At 33.4% G+C, this 26961-nt stretch overlaps 1 protein-coding gene across 1 annotated transcript; it reads right to left on the reverse strand.

Annotated features, from left to right (window-relative positions):
- Window positions 1–1472: 1472 nt before the first annotated feature.
- LOC138305939 (uncharacterized) lies at window positions 1473–26961 on the reverse strand. Its single transcript, XM_069246243.1, has 2 exons — window positions 26828–26961; window positions 1473–5590 (listed from the first exon to the last, which is right to left on the reverse strand). Exons 1-2 carry the CDS (start codon window positions 26868–26870, stop codon window positions 2895–2897), a joined length of 2739 nt encoding a protein of 912 aa, XP_069102344.1. The 5' UTR covers window positions 26871–26961; the 3' UTR covers window positions 1473–2894.

Raw genomic sequence — 26961 nt, forward strand, 5'->3', positions numbered from 1 at the left:
TAGGGAAGACTGTTTTAATAATGTCATGCCAGTCAAATGTTGGAATGACAAACATAATTCAAATTTTGTCTAAAATGCTTTTTTAATATCTAGCAGTCAACTTTTGTCTGCAGCAAGGTGTTTGTAAAGATCTGGAGAAATTTGGCAATGTCAACAATGCCACGTCAATAAAAGTTTGGATAAACAAGATTCTTGTTGGGATCTAAGCTTTGCTATTTTACCATCGACAAAAATCATACAAAGCTGCTTTGTCAAAAATCTGGTAGTTTCAATGTCTAGCCTGTTCCTTTTTGAAGACATTTTGTAATTCCCAGTCATTTGAGAAGCTATGGTTGCTATCAGCTACACCATTCACATCTAGCATATGATTCCAACGCGGTGTACACATTTTTAATCTGATAATGATTCGTATGGCGGATGTTCTCCATTAATCAGATAGTGCTAACTCTTCTGAGCCCAGTTTTACTAGTATTCCTTAACTTCAACCTTCCCACAGGAAAACATTACAGACTTTAGGAAAGGCTCCGTAACTTAAAAAAACCCGTTTTAATTGATTTCTGAAATTCTTTACTATGGAGGATTTGATGTTAAGGAATTCTTTAGAGTTAAGAGATGCTTGTGAAGCTGGGTTCATGGAACGCTTGTCACTAATTGATTAAAGTTCTAGAATTTATATGAAAGTAACATTTTCATCATACAAAATTTGTTTGCCATTATGTCCCAAGGTCAAGGTTATGATGACAATTCATGTCTCAGAGTAAAATTGAATCTAACAACATTTTGCTACATCGTCAATAGATATATTTAGAAATGGGGAACATGATGTGTCCAGTTGGCAAAATAAAACCAAGCATGATTTCCCTACACTATACAGTTAATGTAGATGATGCATTCATTTTTCAAAAAGTATGAAATCATCGTCATGATCGTTTACCGTTAAAGTATAAAGCTTGAAGCCAAATTGTCTGTTTTAAATATTATGTCATAACACTATTACTGAAATTGATTGCGGTGGCCGCGGTGGCCAAGTGGTTACGATGTTTCGACATTATACCACAAGACCTCCTCCTCTGGGTCGCAAGTTCGTATCCCACATACGGCAGTTGTCAGGTACTGACCGCTATCGGGTTGTTTTTGTCCAGATACTCCGGCTTTTCTCCACCAACAAACCTGTCACGTCCTTACATGACCCTTTCTGTTTATAGAAAGTTACAATAATAAACCCAAACTCCATTGATTGCAATACCAAAGCTATTAGTTTACACATCGTTGGCGATGTAGCATTGGCTGTCGTGAAATATTAACAAAAAAACTATAGATCTGTAGTAGTAATATCATCAAAATCTAATGAACATTCGCTTTAATTTGCTCCACCGCCAATAGATCCTAAACTGTATTTATCATTTAGGCAACATTTGATATTTAATCGTGTATAGGTATGCCTAATACCACAAGATTTCAGAAAAAAACAATTTGTTTTGGTTGCGCAATACGTAGGGCATAGTACCGTGCAATCTGTAATAAAATAACAAATAAACTCACACTTTATATCAACGTATGTAAATGTTGTTACTGAATAAAACTACTAAATCGTCTGGTCAGGTCTTCATTGATACAATTATAATTCGTCAGCAGTGTAGCACCTGTGCACAAAGCAAGAACAATTCAATAGCTTAAAACCTATCCATGTGCAAGTATGCATTAATTAGATTTTGACAAAATAATACTACGTTAGTAAAATGAAAAGCTTGGGACACTACAAACCACTTAATTTTCTCGTAATTTAGGGAGAAAGATTGAATGCGAATTCATATGTTTGGTGAGTAACTGTATAGAGTGTATATTGTAACTGAACGGTCGTTGGTAAGGACACCTGATTTAATGTATTTGCCATTATACTAATACATTTAAATACGAATGAATATATTTGAACGTTGAAATAGAGAACTTTGGTGTATGATTTGTGCCATAACTGGGCGGAAAGTTTGACAAGCTATTTTTTTTCAGTAATCTATTGAAAACCATCAGTTTTGATCAATTAATCTCTGAAAATCTGACAATCTTGTGTTGTCTTACAAACATTAGTTATAGCATAGAGATTATGCATTGTAAAATTATTGTTTTTTATGCCTGATGTATGTTTAAATGAACACATACACACATCACTTTACAAATACTAATAACACTGTAAAAATGAAAAGGAAATGTAGACCACTATTGGCTGCTCGTATGTGCTCATTTCGCTACAATGTTGATGACAAGATCACGAGTGTTGGCATTACTGCCAAAATCATTTTCAGCTCTTACTTGTACATATACCTTGTAAAATTTAAACCTATATATTGTTAGTATTATAATTCTGAAAATGTTGGTAATTTGTGGTCGTAAATAAACTCTCTTTGATTCGTGAGTATAAAACTTACGGCATTTATAACTAAGTGTAATTGAAGCACAGTTATATCTGAATTCATTCTAATGCACAGTTGATTGATTTCCCGGGAGAACGTTTCTCGACATCCTTTAGATTTTAATTCGACTGTAATACGATATGCGATGTATTTTTCTTATTATTTTTAATTTTCCATTCTATATAATTACGATTTTATTTAAGTTCACGTTTAATATTTGACCGAAAATATAATGAGATTAAACCCCAGCAAGCAACTGTACAGCAAACAATGTTCAAAAAGAGGTTTTGAACAGGGAAAGTGTTTGTTTTGGAAGAAAAACTCAGATTTGGAAGAATAGAAATTATGCTTTATCATGTATGTGTGTAAAATAAACTGTCGTGAAGTATTCACAGCTTTGTCAACCACCAGAAGCAAAGACTACGGTGCATATATAAAGCACACCACTTTAAGGTGAACACATATGCAAGAAAATAATTCACTTTACTAGAAAAACGAGGAGACGAGGGCTGAAATGTCCTTGTCAGATAAGATACTCCCTTCCGGTGCCGTTCTTGGTGGATCCGGTTTCCCCATAGAAACGACTTGGGAAGTCTTTTTGAAAGAAGAAACCATTTCCGTCGGATTTGTTTTTTCATGTGTCGTTCCAGCTTCTGTATCTGATGCCGATATTTGTTGCTGACCAACGGGAGACGAAAATGACAATTCTGCATTATTTTCAGTCATTGTTTTGTCACTTTGAGGTGGTTTTGTTTTAGGCTCTCTAATAGATCTTAAGCCTTCTTTAACAATTTGTTGAGTTAATGTGCTCAATGGCGTCTCGGAATGCATCATGGGAATATTTGGCTCAGCATTAGTATGAGTTTGCACAAGGGCATTTTCGGTTTCCGGCGACAACTCTGGTACATTATCTGCAATTTTAACACTGCTATCGGGTTTGCTTATTTCCGGTTTAATGATAGTTCCCTTTACAACTTTTGACGATGGCACAGGGTTCAATTCTTCTAACGACGGTTGTCTTTCATGGGTTTGCATAATGATGTTTTCGGTTTCCGGCGACAACTCTGGAACATTGTCTGCGATTTTAACACTGCTATCCGGTTTGCTTATTTCCGGTGTAATGTTAGTTCCCTTTACAACTTCTGACGATGGCACAGGGTTCAATTCTTCTAACGACGGTTGTCTTTCATGGGTTTGCATAATGATGTTTTCGGTTTCCGGCGACAACTCTGACACATTGTCTGCGATTTTAACACTGCTATCCGGTTTGCTTATTTCCGGTGTAATGTTAGTTCCCTTTACAACTTTTGACGATGGCACAGGGTTCAATTCTTCTAACGACGGTTGTCTTGCATGGGTTTGCATAATGCTGTTTTCGGTTTCCGGCGACAACTCTGGAACATTGTCTGCGATTTTAACACTGCTATCCGGTTTGCTCATTTCCGGTTTAATGTTAGTTCCCTTTACAACTTCTGACGATGGCACAGGGTTCAATTCTTGTCTTGCATGTGTTTGCAAAAGGGCATTTTCGGTTTCCGGTGACCATTGTGGCACATTGTCTCCACTTTTAACACCCGCTTCTGGTTTTTCTATCTCTGGTTTTATGTCCTCAACAACTTTAGGTTTAGAATCAGACATTAATTCTGATAATTCCTGTCTCGCATGAGTCTGCACTGGGAAATCTGAGTTTTCGTTTTCTTTTGACCACTGCATGACATTCGATCCTTTCTTTACTCCCTGGGGTATAGTATTTGCTACTTTCTTTGGAATTTGTGCTGTTGCAGTTTTGGCATTTTCTCCCGTTTTCACAACCTGGCCTGGTTTTCTTATTTCTGGTTTTACCTTTGCATCTATAGTTTCTGGAGGTGTTGAATCGGGCATTAATTTTGATATATCTTCTGGTTTAGTATGTGTCTGCTCTGGAAATTTGGAGTTTTCGTTTTCTTTTGACCACTGCATGACATTTGATCCCTTCTTTACTCCCTGGGGTGGGGTATTTGCTACTTTCTTCATTAGGGTTTGTACTGTAACAGTTTTTACCTTTTCTCCCGTGTTCACATCCCGGTCTTGTTTGCTTATGTCTGGTTTTACGTTTGTATCTATACTTTCTGGAGCTGTTGAATCGGGCATTATTTTTGATATATCTAGCGCTTTGGCATGTGTCTGCACTGGGAATTCGGAGTTTTCGTTTTCTTTTGACCACGACATGACATTCGATCCTTTCTTTACTCCCTGGGGTAAGGTAATTGCTACTTTCTCCTTTGAAATTTGTGCTGTTACAGTTTTGACATTTTCTCCCGTTCTCACACCCTGGTCTGGTTTGCTTATTTCTGGTTTTAAGTTTGTCTCTATAATTTCTGGAGGTGTTGAATCTGGCATTAATTTTGATATATCTACTGGCTTAATATGTGTCTGCACTGGAAACTTGGATTCTTCGTTTGCTTTGGACCATGGGATGACATTTGATCCCTTCTTTACACCCGGTGGTGGAGTATTCATTGCTTTCTTCTTCGGAGTTTCTACAGTTATAGCTTTGACCTTTTCTTCTGAACGCGAAGGAAGGTTCATTTTGAGGTAGACTTTCAGAGCATTTTCACGCGTTCTGTCGGAGACTTTCACTTCGTTTAAAACGAGTTTCTTTACTGCATCCGCTGACAGTTTCATGAGCTTATCCATTTGAAATTGTTGTAATCTTGTTTTACCGTATATCGAGTCAGATGTCATTCCTTCCTTATTTGCTTTTTGCACGTATGTCATGAGCGCCAACCTACGCAAGGATTTACTTTTTAATGATTTCGACAGCACTAGCTTCCTCAATTTGTCCATACTTTGCATAGACAATTTTTTTAGGATTCTCTTTGTTTTTCTCTTTCGTTGAGCCGCCTGAGAAGCTGTCTTCACCTTCGACACCGAAGTGACTTGTTTGTCTGCAGTTATAACACTTTGTTCGGTCTGCTTTCCTGACAGACTGGGTGGAGCATTAGCGGATGCTGATTTTGGCGACAAGTTTTCACTTGTAGACGACTGCGCTGTGTTCGCATTTTCGGCTGCATTGTCAGGTTTTGCCGCTATTTTTATTTCCTCTGGGTTTTCAATTTGTGTGTTGCTCGCCGTGTTTGCATCTCCTGACGGACGAATAGCTACACTGCTGACTGGGTCTGGAATAACAGCAGCCCTACACCCTAGAATATACAAACAAAAATGGTTATCTAAAAAGTTACTTACAATTATCAACAAACTGTTAAGGGATCAACCAACTAAATAAAAAAGACCTTCGAAATGGCCCTTGTGTATACAAGATTGAGCCCAGGATAGAATTTTAACCCGGCCGATGATTGGCTGGCTAATTATGAATTTCAAAAGTAAAAATGTTTTCTGACAGGTAATTATTCCTAGATAACCATAATATCAATTTGGAAATTCATATTGAGATTTAGGTTCAAAATATCAATTTTGCTAATGAATAGGTAAAAACATTAGAATTTCCGGATATTTTAGTGCAAAATGCGCCTGATTTCAATAAAGCTACCCTGGTTGGAGTTTCAGCAGAAGGACCCAAACTTTTTTTCTATCTTGTGTTATATGAGAACCTAGACTTTGATTATAGAAAACAATACCTAACTAATATTCCTTTGTTTTAATAATACAGCACAAAACTTTAACAAAGTTTAACACTGTGGTCTATGTAAAATTATTTAGTTGGTTGCTCTCTTAAGACATTAGTTAAAAAGGTGATAACGTTATATGATTGTATCTCATATTTATAACAGTGTGTGCGATAATCTGAAATATATCATAATACAGGGGAATAAGGCATCGTATTTCCCTCTGGGGAAATAAATTTCGCATTTCCCCCAAGGGAAATAAACTTCGTATTTTCCTCGAGGGAAATAAATCTCGTATTTTCTTCGGAGGAAATTAGTCTCGTATTTCTCTTGGGGGAAAATAAAACATCGTATTTCCCTCGGGTGAAATAAATCTCGTTTTTTCCTGGGGTACGTGCCCCCATAGTGAAAGCCAATCTATAAGCAGGATCCGGATAGCTACAATATTGTAGCTCAAAAGACTTTTAGACAGAAAATGGTATCGTCTTTAGTGCTAACATTGGTGTCTACTACTGCTAATGGAGCAAAGTAATGATTATGCATACCATTATAAAATGTTTGTTTGCAGTTTATCGTGCTTGTTTTTGATATCGCTTACCTACTAGTCAATAAAACTGAACCACATAAAATATCACATTCTCATCGAGGCATCATTCTTTTACATAATTCATATGAAGGTCCTTTTGAAGGGAATTTATACGGCAAGTCAACAAATTGTGAATTTGACGTCTTGTGAGCGGTACGGTAGATACATGTATTAAGAATAGTAGTTATGTTTGTTTTGGACAAAAATAATATGTTAATGAATGTATGCACATAAGATAATTGGAAACCTACAAACAAGTATAGAAAACTATGCCCGAGTGATTTTCGGAGACAGTGCTCAACTACAACACATAGGGACCAATTCGTACCCGGTCGAAATGTATAGTAGACCGGGTATTTGTATTCGTTCTAGGATCCGGAGTCATCTTTCTTCCCGATTGTACAAAAATGACGGACGAAGCGTAAAACGGAAATTTATACAAATTCTGAAAATCCCAATTGCTTTGGAAATATTGTACCTTCGAGCAAACTAACATTCATATCACACTAACACCAGGGCAATAGGTGCATGAAAAAATCCAACAAATTACTGAAGTAAAATATGGTATAAACCCAGGCAGTGGGGGTTCATGTAAGTGGGAAAATTTGTTCCCAATCCTATTGTATATGCATGTCAAATATTACAATGGCACATAATTCATACGAACATTTTATGTATGATTTTTGTCATTCGGGAAATAAAATACTTCGTAAATTCAAATTTTCCGAGTTATGTAAACAAAGGTAAAGAGGGAATTCGGCTGGGACCAGTAAAGTACTTCGTTTTTAGCCGGGTTGTCGAACTATTTAAGTTCGTATCAACCAAGTTCCATTGTATTTGTCAATCAACTCAAAAACGTGATATCAGTTTCGCATAATATGTAAAATTTCAGGATTTTCAGGCTGTTTTATATGATAAGGTCATATCGCTAGCCTGAATAAACTATCCTAAAACCCTGACCTTCTTTAACATGTGTACTGTACACTAACACACTGTCAATATATTTCCGCGACATCCATCAAGCAGTATATAGGACATTTCGCTAATGTTTACCTTTATTTTCGCGCGAACTAAGTGAACGCGCTAAAGTTTCTCTACACCATTTATATTAATAAGAATTTACATTCAAATTTTCAAATCTGCGAATGTTGATCTTCGTAAACTTGGTTTGAAATGGTAATCGCGGATTTTGATAGCCACGAAATAAAGTTGGTTTACAGTACTATACTCCATAATTCTCACACAACTGAATTCAATGGTATTTCCATTCAATTTCAAATCCGCGAAACTTAATATCCACAATGCTTTGTAATGGAAATTACGAAATTTAGTAGCTGCGAAAGAAATGTAGTTTTTGAAAAAAAAATAAGAAAATACAGCTCAATAATACTTGCCTCGGTTGTTTGTGTATATAACAAAGTAATGTGTTAATATATATGTAAATAACGTGAAAGTGGTGAAGGTTTTAGTGCAAGATTAATCTATTTAAATATGGAAATTGGTGTGAGAGGCCTTCTTTGAAAGGAAAATATTGTTAATTTTATGTTTATTGAAAAAAAGCATTTTCAATATCTCGTGTTTAATTGCCATGTAACTTGTCGCGTCAACAATAACATAAAAGTTACATTTAAGACCCAATATCCGTTTTTCTGTTTTCTTTTTGTTTTGGTAGGTCTTATTCAGTCAAACAAGCCGTCGTTGTCGAGAACGTGAAGTGACTACCGTAAATACGTAACGTCTATCCGAACTCTTCTGAGAGCTGGTCATGAACTTTCCGACTTCCGTTCGGTAATAATAGTAACTTCTGGCAACCAGTTCAATATGAACGCATGTTTACAAGTATCTTAATAAATCTTTATAAATATTCTTTGATATAACTTCATTATCACTATATCTACAAATACTTACAATATGGGGTTGAATCTAACTTGACTTTTTGTTAACAGTTACGTATAGTGAGGCTTTAAAAATAACAGCTTAATATAATTCTTTTTAAGTCCTCCGTTGGTCCCTCTTTTCCGAAGACAAAGAATAAAATTTCAAAGAAAATCGCTGAAACTGTATCTGATATTACACATTGTACATCACCATTCTAGTATAATTCAAAATATTACTTAATGGGGGTATACTTAGCCCTTCATCTTCCATCGCTGACATGTAGTTGTATATGGGAAAGATTTACAATCAAATGTCGAACGGACTGTCATATTTTGTCCTACTATGTAGAACTTTACATGTATCATTATATTGGAAGTGTCAATGCTCATAAAATTTGAATATTCATATATGCAAATATGTTTGAACGAAATAACCCAGGTTTTTTATTCAACCTTAAAAGTCAATGGTATAAAGAAACGTATTTCAAATCACATACGGATACCTTATATTATTATAATACTTTGTAAGCAATATATTATACAGATTTAATAACCATGCACAACTTTCAACTGTCATATATCACAAAAAATATGGAGTGATTGTGTCAGATTAAATGAGAGTTTTGATTTTTCCTGTGGTTTGTTTTTTCGGGTTTTTTTCATAACACTTTAAATCAAATGGTTAATTTTAATACTTTTGTACATTGGATTGCCTCGCATTCTACTACAAACTTTAAAATATCAAATATGTTATAAGATGTCTTGTTAGACGCAAAAGCCACATGGAAGGCAGATTGTTGATAGTATTACTGTAAATCGACTTTCTTTTGCGGCAATCAAATCTCGCATTTTCCGTTTCAAAAGAAATTCGCGAAAATTAATATTCGCGGATTTAAAAATTTTAAAGATGATGTAGATATTAATTCGCTAATTTCCTTGAAATGCAAAATTAGCGAAAGTAGATCGCACGCGAATGAATGTTGGTTAAGAGTTTAACAATGATTATTTGTGAGCCTTTATTTTATACTTTAACATAGTCATGCATGCTGTAAGGCAATAAGAAATTTCTTTTTTTTCAAATAATTATATCTTCAACTACCCAAGAGAACCTAATATGTAATATTTTTCATATCATATTACTTAATTGGTTTACTGATTTTTTTCTTACTATTACTTCACGCAGTTTAATGCACGATAGCATATATGATATCAAAACAAAATTATATAGAATGGTTTTAATACTTTTACATTAGCGGTTGAAGGCAATCGTTTATGTATCACTTTAATTTTGTAAGTGTTTTTGTAGCCGCGGTGGCCGAGTGGTTAAGATGTACCGACATATTACCACATTCCCTCCACCTCTGGGTCGCGAGTTCGAATCCCATGTGAGGCAGTTGCCAGGTACTGACCGCTGGGCGGTGGTTTTTCTCCGGGTATTAAATGACCCTGGCTGTTAATAGGACGTTAAACTAATCAAATCAAACCAAATCATTGTATAACATTTCAATTTATATCTACTTTGGACGCATTAAAGCTACTTGATAAATCCGATTGCATTTGCTCATTAACTTCGTATTCATCATAAGCTGATTCGCAGTTCATTCAATTTGTTTCAAGAGCAATTCAATTCATTAAGCCATGGAATCGCCAAAGCAAGATGCAATCCTAACATATTTGTTTGTTAACGATAAAATAATATATTCTACTGAAAAATAATAACTACATGTATCAAGACAACAATCGCGATCATCGACAATTCATAAGGACATCAAAATCAATCAGGAAGTGTAAAAGATATACCTAGCTTTACTGGCAACATATTTAACAGACTAGGAAAAATGGGCCAGTCGTCTTAGAAAAAATGAATGAAATGCTATCAGGGTTAATATAGGTGATTCCCCTCCGTTAACGCAGTGTCTTATTTAATATGTAGCTTTATTAACACATTATATGATAATGTATTCCTCTCTCTATATATAAATATGTGGGTCATGTGTTCGGTATAAATGACAGCAATTTATCGTATTAAGAAAATCTAAAATAATAACGTGCTAAGTGAAACCGGTTTTTGAAACTAACTCTCTATCATCAGAACATCTGCTCAATAAAATCACTTTTCTACCGTTTTTAATGTCCCAGATCAATAAAATTTGTCCTTGGTTGGCTACAAAGATCATATTTCTTTGTTCCTTGAGTAGTATGCTGGTTTAATACTGTCATGAAATACGATGCTTTTGTAAATACTTCAAGTATAGAAATTTTCTTAAGCGAACTCAATTTAACACTAAAGGCGATCTTAATGATGTTAATGCAAACGGCGATCTTGATGTTAGTGCAAACGGCGATCTTGATGTTAGTGCAAACGGCGATCTTGATGTTAGTGCAAAAGGCGATCTTGATGTTAGTGCAAACGGCGATCTTGATGTTAGTGCAAAAGGCGATCTTGATGTTATGTTAGTGCAAACGGCGATCTTGATGTTAGTGCAAACGGCGATCTTGATTTAGTGCAAAGGCGATCTTGATGTTAGTGCAAAAGGCGATCTTGATGTTAGTGCAAAAGGCGATCTTGATGTTAGTGCAAACGGCGATCTTGATGTTAGTGCAAACGGCGATCTTGATGTTAGTGCAAACGGCGATCTTGATGTTAGTGCAAACGGCGATCTTGATGTTAGTGCAAACGGCGATCTTGATGTTAGTGCAAACGGCGATCTTGATATTAAGTGCAAAAGCGATCTTGATGTTAGTGCAAAACGGCGATCTTGATGTTAGTGCAAACGGCGATCTTGATGTTAGTGCAAAGGCGATCTTGATGTTAGTGCAAACGGCGATCTTGATGTTAGTGCAAACGGCGATCTTGATGTTAGTGCAAAAGGCGATCTTGATGTTAGTGCAAAAGGACGATCTTGATGTTAGTGCAATAGGATAGCTTGATGTTAGTGCAAAAGGCGATCTTGATGTTAGTGCAAAAGGCGATCTTGATGATGTTAGTGCAAACGGCGATCTTGATGTTAGTGCAAACGGCGATCTTGATGTTAGTGCAAACGGCGATCTTGATGTTAGTGCAAACGGCGATCTTGATGTTAGTGCAAACGGCGATCTTGATGTTAGTGCAAAAGGCGATCTTGATGTTAGTGCAAACGGCGATCTTGATGTTAGTGCAAAAGGCGATCTTGATGTTAGTGCAAACGGCGATCTTGGTGTTAGTACAAATGGAGATATTGAGTGTAAAAGGGCGATCTTAAGTGTTAGTGAAAAGGACGACCTTGATGTTAGTGGAAAGGGCGATCTTAATGTTTATGAAAAGGGAGATTTAAGTAAGCTGTAAAACGGCTGTATAAACAGTTGCGGCAAACATATCTTATCGCATAATGTCTGTCATAAAAAATAATATTACTGCTTACAAGTGTACGTTAATAGTATATGAATTGTTTTCTTAACAACCATACACATTCGTCTTTTAATTGAACATAGTATCAACCTTTAGAATATTCAAACAGACTAAAAGTGCAATATATCAACAATTTGGCTAAATGTCCAATATATGTTTTAACAATCTACATTTTCTTAGAATTCTTATTTTGTGATATCAAAACACCAAAGATTTAAATTATGTATTTTTTCGAAATGTTGTCGATTTTGTTCGTTTAAATCTGTGAATCCGTGTGATTTAATTTATGATCCGGTCGTAGATTTTCAACACTCCTCTTGGAATGTAAATTAAAACTGTCCATCTAAGCACAATCAACTATTATATTTGATCTGGCATTTCGCAATCAGCAGATATAAGTTACAAAATTAAGGCACATATTAATGAGAATCGTGTTGTACAGATATGTTTATAACATAATTAGTACCATCAGTGGACACACCTACAGATGGCGCTCTAAAAAAATCTTGTGTCAACTGGTACACAATAATAGCATTGCGAAATCTGTCTCTATTTTATTTAAAAGAACATTCATTTATTTTAATATCAGAACAATGTTGAAAAGGGCGATCTTAATGCTAGTGAAAAGGGCGATCTTAATGTTAGTGCAAAAACCATCTCTTGATGTAAGTGAAAACGGAGATTTCAATGTTAGTGAAAAGGGCGATCTCTATGTTAGTGATAATGGAGATTTTGATGTAAGTACAAATGGTGATATTGATGTTGGTGTAAAAGGCGATCTTGCTGTTTATGAAAAGGGAGATTTTAAGTAAGCTGTAAAACGGCTGTATAAACAGTTGCGGCAAACATATCTTATCGCATAATGTCTGTCATAAAAAATAATATTACTGCTTACAAGTGTACGTTAATAGTATATGAATTGTTTTCTTAACAACCATACACATTCGTCTTTTAATTGAACATAGTATCAACCTTTAGAATATTCAAACAGACTAAAAGTGCAATATATCAACAATTTGGCTAAATGTCCAATATATGTTTTAACAATCTACATTTTCTTAGAATTCTTATTTTGTGATATCAAAACACCAAAGATTTAAATTATGTATTTTTTCGAAATGTTGTCGATTTTGTTCGCTTAAATCTATGAATCCGTGTGATTTAATTTATGATCCGGTCTTAGAATTTCAACACTCCTTTTGGAATGTAAAACTGTCCATCTAAGCACAATCAACTATTATATTTGATCTGGCATTTCGCAATCAGCAGATATAAGTTACAAAATTAAGGCACATATTAATGAGAATCGTGTTGTACAGATATGTTTATAACATAATTAGTACCATCAGTGGACACACCTACAGATGGCGCTCTAAAAAAATCTTGTGTCAACTGGTACACAATAATAGCATTGCGAAATCTGTCTCTATTTTATTTAAAAGAACATTCATTTATTTTAATATCAGAACAATGTTGAAAAGGGCGATCTTAATGCTAGTGAAAAGGGCGATCTTAATGTTAGTGCAAAAACCATCTTGATGTAAGTGAAAACGGAGATTTCAATGTTAGTAAAAAGGGGGATCTTGATGTTAGTGTAAAAGGCGATATTGATGTTAGTGTAAAAGGCGATATTGATGTTAGTGTAAAAGGCGATATTGATGTTAGTGTAAAAGGCGATTTTGATGTTAGTGTAAAAGGCGATATTGATGTTAGTGTAAAAGGCGATATTGATGTTAGTGTAAAAAGCGATATTGATGTTAGTGTAAAAGGCGATATTGATGTTAGTGTAAAAGGCGATTTTGATGTTAGTGTAAAAAGCGATTTTGATGTTAGTGTAAAAGGCGATTTTGATGTTAGTGTAAAAAGCGATTTTGATGTTAGTGTAAAAGGCGATTTTGATGTTAGTGTAAAAGGCGATTTTGATGTTAGTGTAAAAGGCGATATTGATGTTAGTGTAAAAGGCGATTTTGATGTTAGTGTGAAAGGCAATTTTGATGTTAGTGAAAAAGGCGATTTTGATGTTAGTGTAAAAGGCGATCTTGATATAAGTCAAAAGTACGATAATGATGTTAGTGTAAAAGGCGATCTTGATATTAGTCAAAAGTACGATAATGATGTTAGTGTAAAAGGCGATCTTGATATTAGTCAAAAGTACGATAATGATGTTAGTGTAAAAGGCGGTCTTGATATTAGTCAAAAGTACGATAATGATGTTAGTGTAAAAGGCGATCTTGATATTAGTCAAAAGTACGATCTTGATGTTAGTGAAAAGGGCGATCTTGATGTTAATGGAAAGAGCGATCTTGATTTTTATGAAAAGGGAGATTTAGTGTAAGCTGCAAAACGGCTGTATAAACAGTTAGGGTAACGGTTAGGGCAATCATATCTCATCGCATAATGTCTTACATGAAAAACAATATTACCGCTTACAAGTATACGTTAACAGTAAATGAATGGTTTTCTTAACAACCATACACATTCGTGTTTTAATCTTACTTTGTATCAACCTTTAGAATAATCACCACATTGTATCAACCTTTAGAGTTTTCTGAAACAGACTATAATACAATATATCATCACATTGTATCGATCTTTAGAGTATTCAAAGAGGCTATAAGTACAATATATCACCACATTGTATCAACCTTTAGAGTATTCAAAGAGACTGAAAGTACAACATATCACCACATTGTATCAACCTTTAGAGTATTCAAAGAGACTTAAAGTACAACATATCACCACATTGTATCAACCTTTAGAGTATTCAAAGAGGCTATAAGTACAATATATCACCACATTGTATCAACCTTTAGAGTATTCAAAGAGGCTATAAGTACAATATATCACCACATTGTATCAACCTTTAGAGTATTCAAAGAGACTTAAAGTACAACATATCACCACATTGTATCAACCTTTAGAGTATTCAAAGAGGCTATAAGTACAATATATCACCACATTGTATCAACCTTTAGAGTATTCAAAGAGACTTAAAGTACAACATATCACCACATTGTATCAACCTTTAGAGTATTCAAAGAGACTTAAAGTACAATATATCACCACATTGTATCAACCTTTAGAGTATTCAAAGAGACTTAAAGTACAACATATCACCACATTGTATCAACCTTTAGAGTATTCAAAGAGACTTAAAGTACAACATATCACCACATTGTATCAACCTTTAGAGTATTCAAAGAGGCTATAAGTACAATATATCACCACATTGTATCAACCTTTAGAGTATTCAAAGAGACTTAAAGTACAACATATATCACCACATTGTATCAACCTTTAGAGTATTCAAAGAGACTTAAAGTACAACATATCACCACATTGTATCAACCTTTAGAGTATTCAAAGAGGCTATAAGTACAATATATCACCACATTGTATCAACCTTTAGAGTATTCAAAGAGACTTAAAGTACAATATATCACCACATTGTATCAACCTTTAGAGTATTCAAAGAGACTTAAAGTACAACATATCACCACATTGTATCAACCTTTAGAGTATTCAAAGAGACTTAAAGTACAACATATCACCACATTGTATCAACCTTTAGAGTATTCAAAGAGACTTAAAGTACAACATATCACCACATTGTATCAACCTTTAGAGTATTCAAAGAGACTTAAAGTACAACATATCACCACATTGTATTAATCTTTAGAGTATTCAAAGAGACTTAAAGTACAACATATCACCACATTGTATCAACCTTTAGAGTATTCAAAGAGACTTAAAGTACAATATATCACCACATTGTATCAACCTTTAGAGTATTCAAAGAGACTTAAAGTACAATATATCACCACATTGTATCAACCTTTAGAGTATTCAAAGAGACTTAAAGTACAACATATCACCACATTGTATCAACCTTTAGAGTATTCAAAGAGACTTAAAGTACAATATATCACCACATTGTATCAACCTTTAGAGTATTCAAAGAGACTTAAAGTACAACATATCACCACATTGTATCAACCTTTAGAGTATTCAAAGAGACTTAAAGTACAATATATCACCACATTGTATCAACCTTTAGAGTATTCAAAGAGACTTAAAGTACAACATATCACCACATTGTATCAACCTTGATAGTATTCAAAGAGGCTATAAGTACAATATATCACCACATTGTATCAACCTTTAGAGTATTCAAAGAGGCTATAAGTACAATATATCACCACATTGTATCAACCTTTAGAGTATTCAAAGAGACTTAAAGTACAACATATCACCACATTGTATCAACCTTTAGAGTATTCAAAGAGGCTATAAGTACAATATATCACCACATTGTATCAACCTTTAGAGTATTCAAAGAGACTTAAAGTACAATATATCACCACATTGTATCAACCTTTAGAGTATTCAAAGAGGCTATAAGTACAATATATCACCACATTGTATCAACCTTTAGAGTATTCAAAGAGACTTAAAGTACAACATATCACCACATTGTATCAACCTTTAGAGTATTCAAAGAGACTTAAAGTACAATATATATCACCACATTGTATCAACCTTTAGAGTATTCAAAGAGGCTATAAAGTACAATATATCACCACATTGTATCAACCTTTAGAGTATTCAAAGAGGCTATAAGTACAATATATCACCACATTGTATCAACCTTTAGAGTATTCAAAGAGACTTAAAGTACAATATATCACCACATTGTATCAACCTTTAGAGTATTCAAAGAGGCTATAAGTACAATATATCACCACATTGTATCAACCTTTAGAGTATTCAAAGAGACTATAAGTACAATATATCACCACATTGTATCAACCTTTAGAGTATTCAAAGAGACTTAAAGTACAACATATCACCACATTGTATCAACCTTTAGAGTATTCAAAGAGACTTAAAGTACAACATATCACCACATTGTATCAACCTTTAGAGTATTCAAAGAGGCTATAAGTACAATATATCACCACATTGTATCGATTTTTAGAGTATTCAAAGAGACTTAAAGTACAATATATCACCACATTGTATCAATCTTTAGAGTATTCAAAGAGACTTAAAGTACAATATATCACCACATTGTATCAACCTTTAGAGTATTCAAAGAGGCTATAAGTACAATATATCACCACATTGTATCAACCTTTAGAGTATTCAAAGAGACTTAAAGTACAATATATCACCACATTGTATCAACCTTTAGAGTATTCAAAGAGACTTAAAGTACAATATATCACCACATTGTATCAACCTTTAGAGTATTCAAAGAGACTTAAAGTACAACATATCACCACATTGTATCAACCTTTAGAGTATTCAAAGAGACTTAAAGTACAATATATCACCACATTGTATCAACCTTTAGAGTATTCAAAGAGACTTAAAGTACAATATATCACCACATTGTATCAACCTTTAGAGTATTCAAAGAGACTTAAAGTACAAATATATCACCACATTGTATCAACCTTTAGAGTATTCAAAGAGGCTATAAAGTACAATATATCACCACATTGTATCAACCTTTAGAGTATTCAAAGAGACTTAAAGTACAATATATCACCACATTGTATCAATCAACCTTTAGAGTATTCAAAGAGACTTAAAGTACAACATATCACCACATTGTATCAACCTTTAGAGTATTCAAAGAGGCTATAAGTACAATATATCACCACATTGTATCAACCTTTAGAGTATTCAAAGAGACTTAAAGTACAAATATATCACCACATTGTATCAACCTTTAGAGTATTCAAAGAGACTAAAGTACAAATATCACCACATTGTATCAACCTTTAGAGTATTCAAAGAGACTTAAAGTACAATATATCACCACATTGTATCAACCTTTAGAGTATTCAAAGAGACTTAAAGTACAATATATCAACCACATTGTATCAACCTTTAGAGTATTCAAAGAGGCTATAAGTACAATATATCACCACATTGTATCAACCTTTAGAGTATTCAAAGAGACTTAAAGTACAACATATCACCACATTGTATCAACCTTTAGAGTATTCAAAGAGACTTAAAGTACAATATATCAACCACATTGTATCAACCTTTAGAGTATTCAAAGAGACTTAAAGTACAATATATCACCACATTGTATCAACCTTTAGAGTATTCAAAGAGACTTAAAGTACAACATATCACCACATTGTATCAACCTTTAGAGTATTCAAAGAGACTTAAAGTACAACATATCACCACATTGTATCAACCTTTAGAGTATTCAAAGAGACTTAAAGTACAACATATCACCACATTGTATCAACCTTTAGAGTATTCAAAGAGGCTATAAGTACAATATATCACCACATTGTATCAACCTTTAGAGTATTCAAAGAGACTTAAAGTACAACATATCACCACATTGTATCAACCTTTAGAGTATTCAAAGAGACTTAAAGTACAACATATCACCACATTGTATCAACCTTTAGAGTATTCAAAGAGACTTAAAGTACAATATATCACCACATTGTATCAACCTTTAGAGTATTCAAAGAGACTTAAAGTACAATATATCACCACATTGTATCAACCTTTAGAGTATTCAAAGAGACTTAAAGTACAACATATCACCACATTGTATCAACCTTTAGAGTATTCAAAGAGACTTAAAGTACAACATATCACCACATTGTATCAACCTTTAGAGTATTCAAAGAGACTTAAAGTACAACATATCACCACATTGTATCAACCTTTAGAGTATTCAAAGAGACTTAAAGTACAACATATCACCACATTGTATCAACCTTTAGAGTATTCAAAGAGACTTAAAGTACAATATATCACCACATTGTATCAACCTTTAGAGTATTCAAAGAGACTTAAAGTACAATATATCACCACATTGTATCAACCTTTAGAGTATTCAAAGAGACTTAAAGTACAATATATCACCACATTGTATCAACCTTTAGAGTATTCAAAGAGACTTAAAGTACAACATATCACCACATTGTATCAACCTTTAGAGTATTCAAAGAGACTTAAAGTACAACATATCACCACATTGTATCAACCTTTAGAGTATTCAAAGAGACTTAAAGTACAACATATCACCACATTGTATCAACCTTTAGAGTATTCAAAGAGACTTAAAGTACAATATATCACCACATTGTATCAACCTTTAGAGTATTCAAAGAGACTTAAAGTACAATTATATCACCACATTGTATCAACCTTTAGAGTATTCAAAGAGACTTAAAGTACAACATATCACCACATTGTATCAACCTTTAGAGTATTCAAAGAGACTTAAAGTACAATATATCACCACATTGTATCAACCTTTAGAGTATTCAAAGAGACTTAAAGTACAATATATCACCACATTGTATCAATCTTTAGAGTATTCAAAGAGACTGAAAGTACAATATATCACCACATTGTATCAATCTATAGAGTATTCAAAGAGACTAAAAAATGCAACATATCAACACCTTGGAAAAATCTATAGAGTATTTAAAGAGACTGAAAGTACAACATATCACCACATTGTATCAACCTTTAGAGTATTCAAAGAGACTGAAAGTACAATATATCACCACATTGTATCAATCTATAGAGTATTCAAATAGACTAAAAAATGCAACATATCAACACCTTGGAAAAATATACAATATAGGTTTTAACAATCTACAGTTACTTAGAATTCTTTTTTGTAATAAAAAACCCACCAAAGATTTAAATTATTAAATTTCAAAATATTGTCGATTCTGTGCGTTTAAATCTGTGCATCCGTGTAATTTAATGTATCAATTGATTAAGTCTTAGAATTTCAAAACTCCCCTCGGAATGAAAAACTGTCCATCTAAGAACAATCATCCATAGCATTTGACCTGGCATTTCGCAATCAACAGATATGAGTTACACAATTAAGGCACATATTAATGAGAATCGTGTTGTACAGATATGTTTAAAACATGATAAGTACCATCAGTGGTCACACCTACAGATGGTGCTCTCAAGAAATCTTGTGTCAACTGGTACATTAAAAATAGCATTGCGAAATCTGTCTCTATATTATCTAAATGAACATTCTTATGCTTTTATATTAGAAACATGTTGAAATACATACTTACGGAACTTTTTCTAACATCATTTTAGAAAGGTGTTTGCAGTTATAGATTCATTACCGAATTTATATGCTTTGAAATATCTACAAAATAAACTTTATTTGTTTTGTTCAGGGGTCATTCTTTGTGTCGATTTAATTAGCACGATGTTTTAATATTACCCGAAAGTACTGTTAAGTTCAGTTTATCCTGAGTATTATGTAAGGTTTGCTTGTTTGTACTATTCGAGAATAAAACATTGCTGCGTGTATGGTACATAGACTTGGTTATAGACGATAAAATCCACCTTCACAATTAGTGAGAAGAATGAACGTAAAAGCAGCCGTATGACTTTTATATGAATAATTGAAAAGCGGTACCTTGTAAGACGGAAGTAAATCGAAATATAAACTTAAAGGTTTTTTTTGTTTTTTTTTGTTTTTGTTTTTGTTTTTTTGTTTTTTGTTCTATGATGATAAATCGAAATATATCTCTAAATTGCTACAAAAATGGATAAAATCGTAGTTTGGCAATGCTTTGGGACACTATATATTACTATATCTCATGAATCACAAGCATTTATGCAATCGATTTATTTTTAATATTTCCGTTACTAGTATCCGATCAGTTATGGTCGTAAAAGTAAAGGAAATGAATTTAATTCACTCTCGTTTTGGACCCATTTATTACTTTTTATGATAAAAGTATGATAATACAAACTATAAAATTCATGTAGTATATTTATTCAAATTAAGTCTTTAATTCAATATGATTAATTGAGAACGTCACTAGGTCGTTAAATGCTAATTTTGACTTTAATTACAATAGTTCTACTGTCATTGATATAAACTCCTCGACTCTTGTTTATGACATAACCAAAGCCATAAGTTAAAACTATAAGTATCTGTTCTAAATGCGCGAGTGTCACGAAGCCTGATTGGAAATTTACGTGTAGGCGTGTTAATCAACGCCACTTAAGGTCACTACCATAGTAAAGATTCTAAAAATAGCGCATAAAATCATTTCTATAGCTTACATAATAAGTTAAAGAATGTTTTTAAAAATAAAACATACAGACTACGTTTTTATATGAGGTTCAGTTTCAATTACATAGTGAAAGACAAGAAAATACGTATTAGTTACTTAATAAATTAAGTTAACCAGCGCGCGACGAAGTTTCTCGACGTAGCGATCAAAGTTAATTCGGCTCAATTATATGCATATCCCATTGCAGGAAAATATGTTTGAAGACTGTTTGTGTTTTAAGGGTGTTAATAGCTGATAGTGTGGCGACGTATGTACATAATACCATTCAGTTCTACATGTATCTGGAATTTAAAAAATAGTGATGGCCCGATACTAACGTCAAAAACATATATTATATACTATAAAGTCAGTAGCATTTGGAACATAACAAATTTCAATGTAGATATATCCGAGAGTGTGTCTATATGCGATGCATTAAATATTGGTATGATTGATTTGACAATTAGAAAAGAAAATTATACTAAGAAGCAGGAGTTTGAAAACACCAGAAACATGTCAATAACTCAGAAACTAATATGTAAAGATGAAGCTATTTTGTTAATTAGTTTTAAGAATGTTTTGCTGTCTTACACACGGGAGTCGATAAAGTTTACATGTTACATATCTATACCACGATTTACTGTTAGCTTACTGGCAATCACAAATTATTTCAAACTGCAAATTTTTCGTACAGCCGATATCTGAAAACAGTATCTGCTATTATATTCTTCCTTGTGCCCCGGTAACCACTGTCAATCGCACGTTCACATTATTACGTAATGTCCGCGATCTAAACCACACCTTTAGTTGTAAAAGCCTTCGTCTCGTTCATCAAAATGTCGAAAATTATTTCTTTTTCTTTTTTTTTTGAAAATAATTAATAGGTAATTTATTCTCCTCTGTAGAGTGTTTACAATACGGTGTATCGTCAGCTCAATCACGATTTCCCTGTATCAATAAAAACATAACCTTTTGTGGTATGGTACCTTTAAAGCCGGATCAATTGATAAAATTTGAATCACGTCTTTAATATCTGTGTTATTTAAATGACCACGAGTAGATATATAAACGTAAATCGCTGATGGCTACAACTCGTATATCAAAAATGTTGAGACTATTTTTTTAGAAGACCGGAAATTGATTTATTTTATGTTATTTGTTTCTAACAGTATTTACATACTTCTGATTCATGTCTTTCCGGTTTTATTGTGGTTTGATATATTTACAACGGGAGCAATGAATCAATATGAATCATAACCATCACATGCTGTACATGTAATGATGGTTATGAGTGGGAGGATACGTGTAGATCGCTGTTGACAATGGTCAAAAATTGACATAATTCATTAGCTTAGATATCTGAATACATGTTCTTTTTAACCCATAGCTATTGCGTTTTGATTTTATTTCGTGTATTGCGAAATCATTTCTTAACTGTATATGTTTAACTTCAGTATGTAGATTAGTGTTAACAGGATTGCGGGATGCCGAATCCGCGTGTCCGTAAGAACCGCTATATGAACGCTAAACATAAACGAAAATTCAACTAAACGGATGATATTTTAGCGAAATAATTTTGACGTGAAAACGTTTTAGTATGATAACAGCAAACATATATGCATACAAAATCATGTTACATGTTACAAGTACATATGTATTTAAACCTTTGGAAGTTAATGAAAGCTTAAATAAATCCGGCAAGTGAACGTAATCATTTATTTAATTTTTGGTTTGTTTGATTAATTAACGCCCTATTAACAACCAGGGTATGTAAGGACTGCTTCTCATACGTAAGGTGTGTTGCGATTATGAAGTGCGTGGTGCGTGTTATGGGAGTATTTTGATAAATTTGCGAGCGCCGGAGGCGCCATAATTCCGTGTTTCGGGGGTCTGGAGGTCATCCCCGAGAATTTTTTTTTTTTTTTTTTTTTTTTTTTTTTGCGATTTAGAATGGCTGAGATGAGTTTTACAATGTATTTTGATGATTTAAAAGCGTTCTTAATATGGTAATTTTTCGATTTGAAGTTACATGCATTTAGAAATAATTAATTTCTTTGTCTCTGGCTTTCTGATTGGCCTACTCATTTTTTTTCATTCAACGATGAAAAAAAATCAAATCCGAAAATGGCATGGAAACCCGACGTTATCGTGACGTCACAATAAAAACATTGACGTTGCGTATTGATTTGCAAAAAAATAATCTCTTGGAAAAAATCAATGGAATCGTACATGTTAACGTATTTCATTTTATAAAGTAGCCTGGAAAATTAATTATAAGCTTTGAAGTAACTATTTTTCAATTTCATCGGCGTGAATGTCGTCATATCATTATGCATCCCTGCTCGATCTGAACATACCGGCTTCACACCATCGGCACATTGTTGGGTAACTCGAAATGATAATGATTTCCTTGTCTTGCTAAGACATATAAACAAATTAATCTTTTAATAGACTTTTTTGAAATAGAAGAATCCCTTGATGGATATTTTTAGTCTATTTTATGTGTATTGGCTTTTTTATTATTAAAGGTTTGAATATTACGTGCTTGAAAGTTTTAGGAAAAGCGTCGCGCAGCGGAAAATTTTCTAAAATGAAATACGAAAAATGTGCAGAAGGACCCTTTTTTCTTTCAAATGTGAATTTTACATTATTCAGTTGGCGAAAATGGGGTGGGGGCTAAAAGACATGTTTGCCCCCCCCCCCTCAGTCCTGGGCAGTTGTCTCCCCCCTCCCCCACTCCTGCCCATCCCCCATCCCGCTTCCTACGACCCTGACTAAACTTTGTGAATCACTAATCTGTGTAAATCACTAATCTGTGTGAATCACTAATCTATGTGAATCACTAATCTGTGTGAATCACTAATCTGTGTGAATCACTAATCTGTGTGAATCACTAATCTGTGTAAATCACTAATCTGTGTGAATCACTAATCTGTGTGAATCACTAATCTGTGTGAATCACTAATCTGTGTGAATCACTAATCTGTGTGAATCACTAATCTGTGTAAATAACTAATCTATGTGAATCACTAATCTATGTGAATCACTAATCTGTGTGAATCACTAATCTGTGTGAATCACTAATCTGTGTGAATCACTAATCTATGTGAATCACTAATCTGTGTGAATCACTAATCTGTGTAAATCACTAATCTGTGTGAATCACTAATCTGTGTAAATCACTAATCTGTGTAAATAACTAATCTATGTGAATCACTAATCTATGTGAATCACTAATCTGTGTAAATCATTTCAACCCATTAACCCCTGACAATTTATAATGAACTGTTCCACCTTTCAAATATGTGTTTATGGATGAATTGGTTAAAAAAGGCCAACACGCTCAGTAACTGTAAACACATCTATTATAGCATGCTTAGTACACCCTTAGTTGTCGATACGATTTTCTAAACGGAGTTCCTTTACAAGATTATCTCCCCTGTGTTTAAAACTACGATCAGACCATTCACCATGACAAAGATTATCATGCAGAATTTGAGTGATTACTTAACATTCTAGAGACATGTAACCAAGTCTAGGTACATGTATTAGTCAACAACTGACTCGAACTTTGTGCAACCTCACGCTTGTATTTACCTATCTCAACGTCCGCCTATGTTAAGTGGTTAGTATTGAAAAGGTCATTAATATACATGTACAAAAATGTACCTACTTATTCTGAACGGATTACTCTGACTGCGGTATTCAAAGTTTGATAAGATGGTAAAAGGATTACTTAAAAAGATTTTTATTTAGAATAAAAAGACAAATAATAATAATAAAAACAAAAACAAAAAAAAATTGAACATTGAACATGTTTATTCCTTAATTATGTTGCCTGTTAAATGTATATCCATGGGATACATGCTTCTTGGAAAAGAAGGCTTGTGAAATACTAAGTGCATACTAATTTGGTTTTGTCTTGCTTCGCTGACCAATGTAAAAATAGATTTCCGCGGGACAGCATGTTGTGATAAGGTCAAGGCCGCAGCATTGTTTGTTGTTAATGATTTACGAGGGGCGTGACACGTTAATTAGGTACAGCAACATCAAAACTGTCCAATAGATGTAATACCTAAGTGTATGTTTATACACAAACCATTACTTACAGGGATCACCACAGACCAAAGTTTTATGATGGAGGAAAGTGCATAACCAGATTTTTGTTAAAACATAATCTAAGTTACGCGGATGTCGTTTAAGCATTATGCTTTTAAATGTTGTAAGTCTTATAACAACATCAAGTTCATGTTAATACGCAATTTATTACTTAAATAACAACACTAAGTTCATGTTTATATAAAAATTAATTACTTATAACAAGAATAAGTTCATTTTAATACACAAACTATAAAACTAATACTTATAAAATCAAAACTGCTCATTAGATGTCATACCTACGTACATCATGTTAATACAAAATGTAATACTACATAACCTTTGACCCTTTACATTCCTAGAGGCGTTAACGCCCTCTTCTACTGACCTTTCTCGCGTAAATCTTATATTTATTAATGTAATTAAATAAAGTAATTAATTATGTAATTATATATGTATCATCAAGTTTGTCTTTGACTAAAACATGAATGATACATCAAATCATGACGTCATCTTTTAGAGAAAGATTTACATGGTATGTTAATAGTACTTTTCAAATAACTACGATAATTCTAAAAGTCTACTGGGACTAAAGAGTCTTAATTGCCTATGACGGTTCATGAACTAATCATGACGTCATCGTTCCGAAAAAGATTTGCGTGATGATGTTAGTAGCACATTGAAATAATTCCCATAATTCTAAGAATTTTCTGGGAAATTATGCGTCCTAAATGCTTTGACCGTTAATGAACTAATCATGACGTCATCGTTCAGAAAAGGATTTTGATGATGATATGTTAACAGTACTTTAGAAATAATTACTATAATTCGAAGAATTTTATGAGAATTAAAAAGTCTTCATGGTTATGGCCGTAAACATTAGATAAACATTCTAGGTAACGAACAAACGTCTCTCAAAAACTCTCCGGATGAAGTTTAATTATTTTTTTTATCATATTTTACATATGTTAGTGATCTCAGATTATGCATCAAAGATTTTACACGACGCATCCTGAATTAAGCAATACTCGCATTTTTATTTCCCCCCAGAGTTCAGTATTTTCTTTATCAAATTCGTTGATCAATCTGTACTACTACATTTGTATCATTTGATATTGATTGTTAGTGACTTGTCCATTAACTTTGATAATCTGGCCAATTTGTGTTAATTTTCATAAAACAAGTTTTTAGTCGTGTAAAAAACTCAACAATTTCTTTACACATACAAACGTATACAAAGTCATCACTTTGAACACGACTGTCTATACTGAATTAATAATCATGAAAGTATATTGATGATATTATGCATTGTAGTTGGTGTGTCAGGAATAATAAATCACACGGACGACTTGAGATACAGAAAAAAAACTACAGTTAAACCTCTCTATCAAGTCCAGCCAGCGGCCTGCGTAAAATTAGTCTTAATAGTGAGGTGGTCTTGATTCTGAGGTTGACCAAATTTCATTTCTGACGACCAAGAACAGTAATTTTGTTTCCTAGCTGACCGGTACATATTCGGAATCCTAAACCTCAGTGTTTTTGTTAAAAAATTAATATAATTCTTTACTTAACAATATGTTTGTAGTATTTTTGTCATAATTAACGTATTTTTGTTAGTAGTAATGTATCCGAAAAGAACAACTTACCTATCAAGAAATCCAGATTAAGAAATAATAAACTTTATATATTTTGTAGTATTTCAGTCACCATTAAATAAAAAAACAGTTTTTGTATTGATTTTTACAGGAAATGCAGCAGATGAACACTTACCTATCAAGAAAACGTAGAAGAGGAAGAACTTATATCCGTCCATACCTACTGAATGGGAATGACAACATAGCAGATGTACAGTGATAGACGCTCTCTCTCATCATATAACTCATGTCATGACGTGTGCCGGAACA

The sequence above is a fragment of the Argopecten irradians genome, chromosome 13 (assembly GCF_041381155.1).
Source record: "Argopecten irradians isolate NY chromosome 13, Ai_NY, whole genome shotgun sequence".
NCBI lineage: Eukaryota > Metazoa > Mollusca > Bivalvia > Pectinida > Pectinidae > Argopecten > Argopecten irradians.

Bases quoted from the DNA above. Each gene is read 5' to 3' on its own strand.
- LOC138305939 (XM_069246243.1), bottom strand. From the start codon at position 26,870: ATGGACGGATATAAGTTCTTCCTCTTCTACGTTTTCTTGATAG. The intron at 5,591-26,827 runs GTAAGTGTTCAT...TGTATATTCTAG, and splicing joins CTTCTACGTTTTCTTGATAG to GGTGTAGGGCTGCTGTTATT.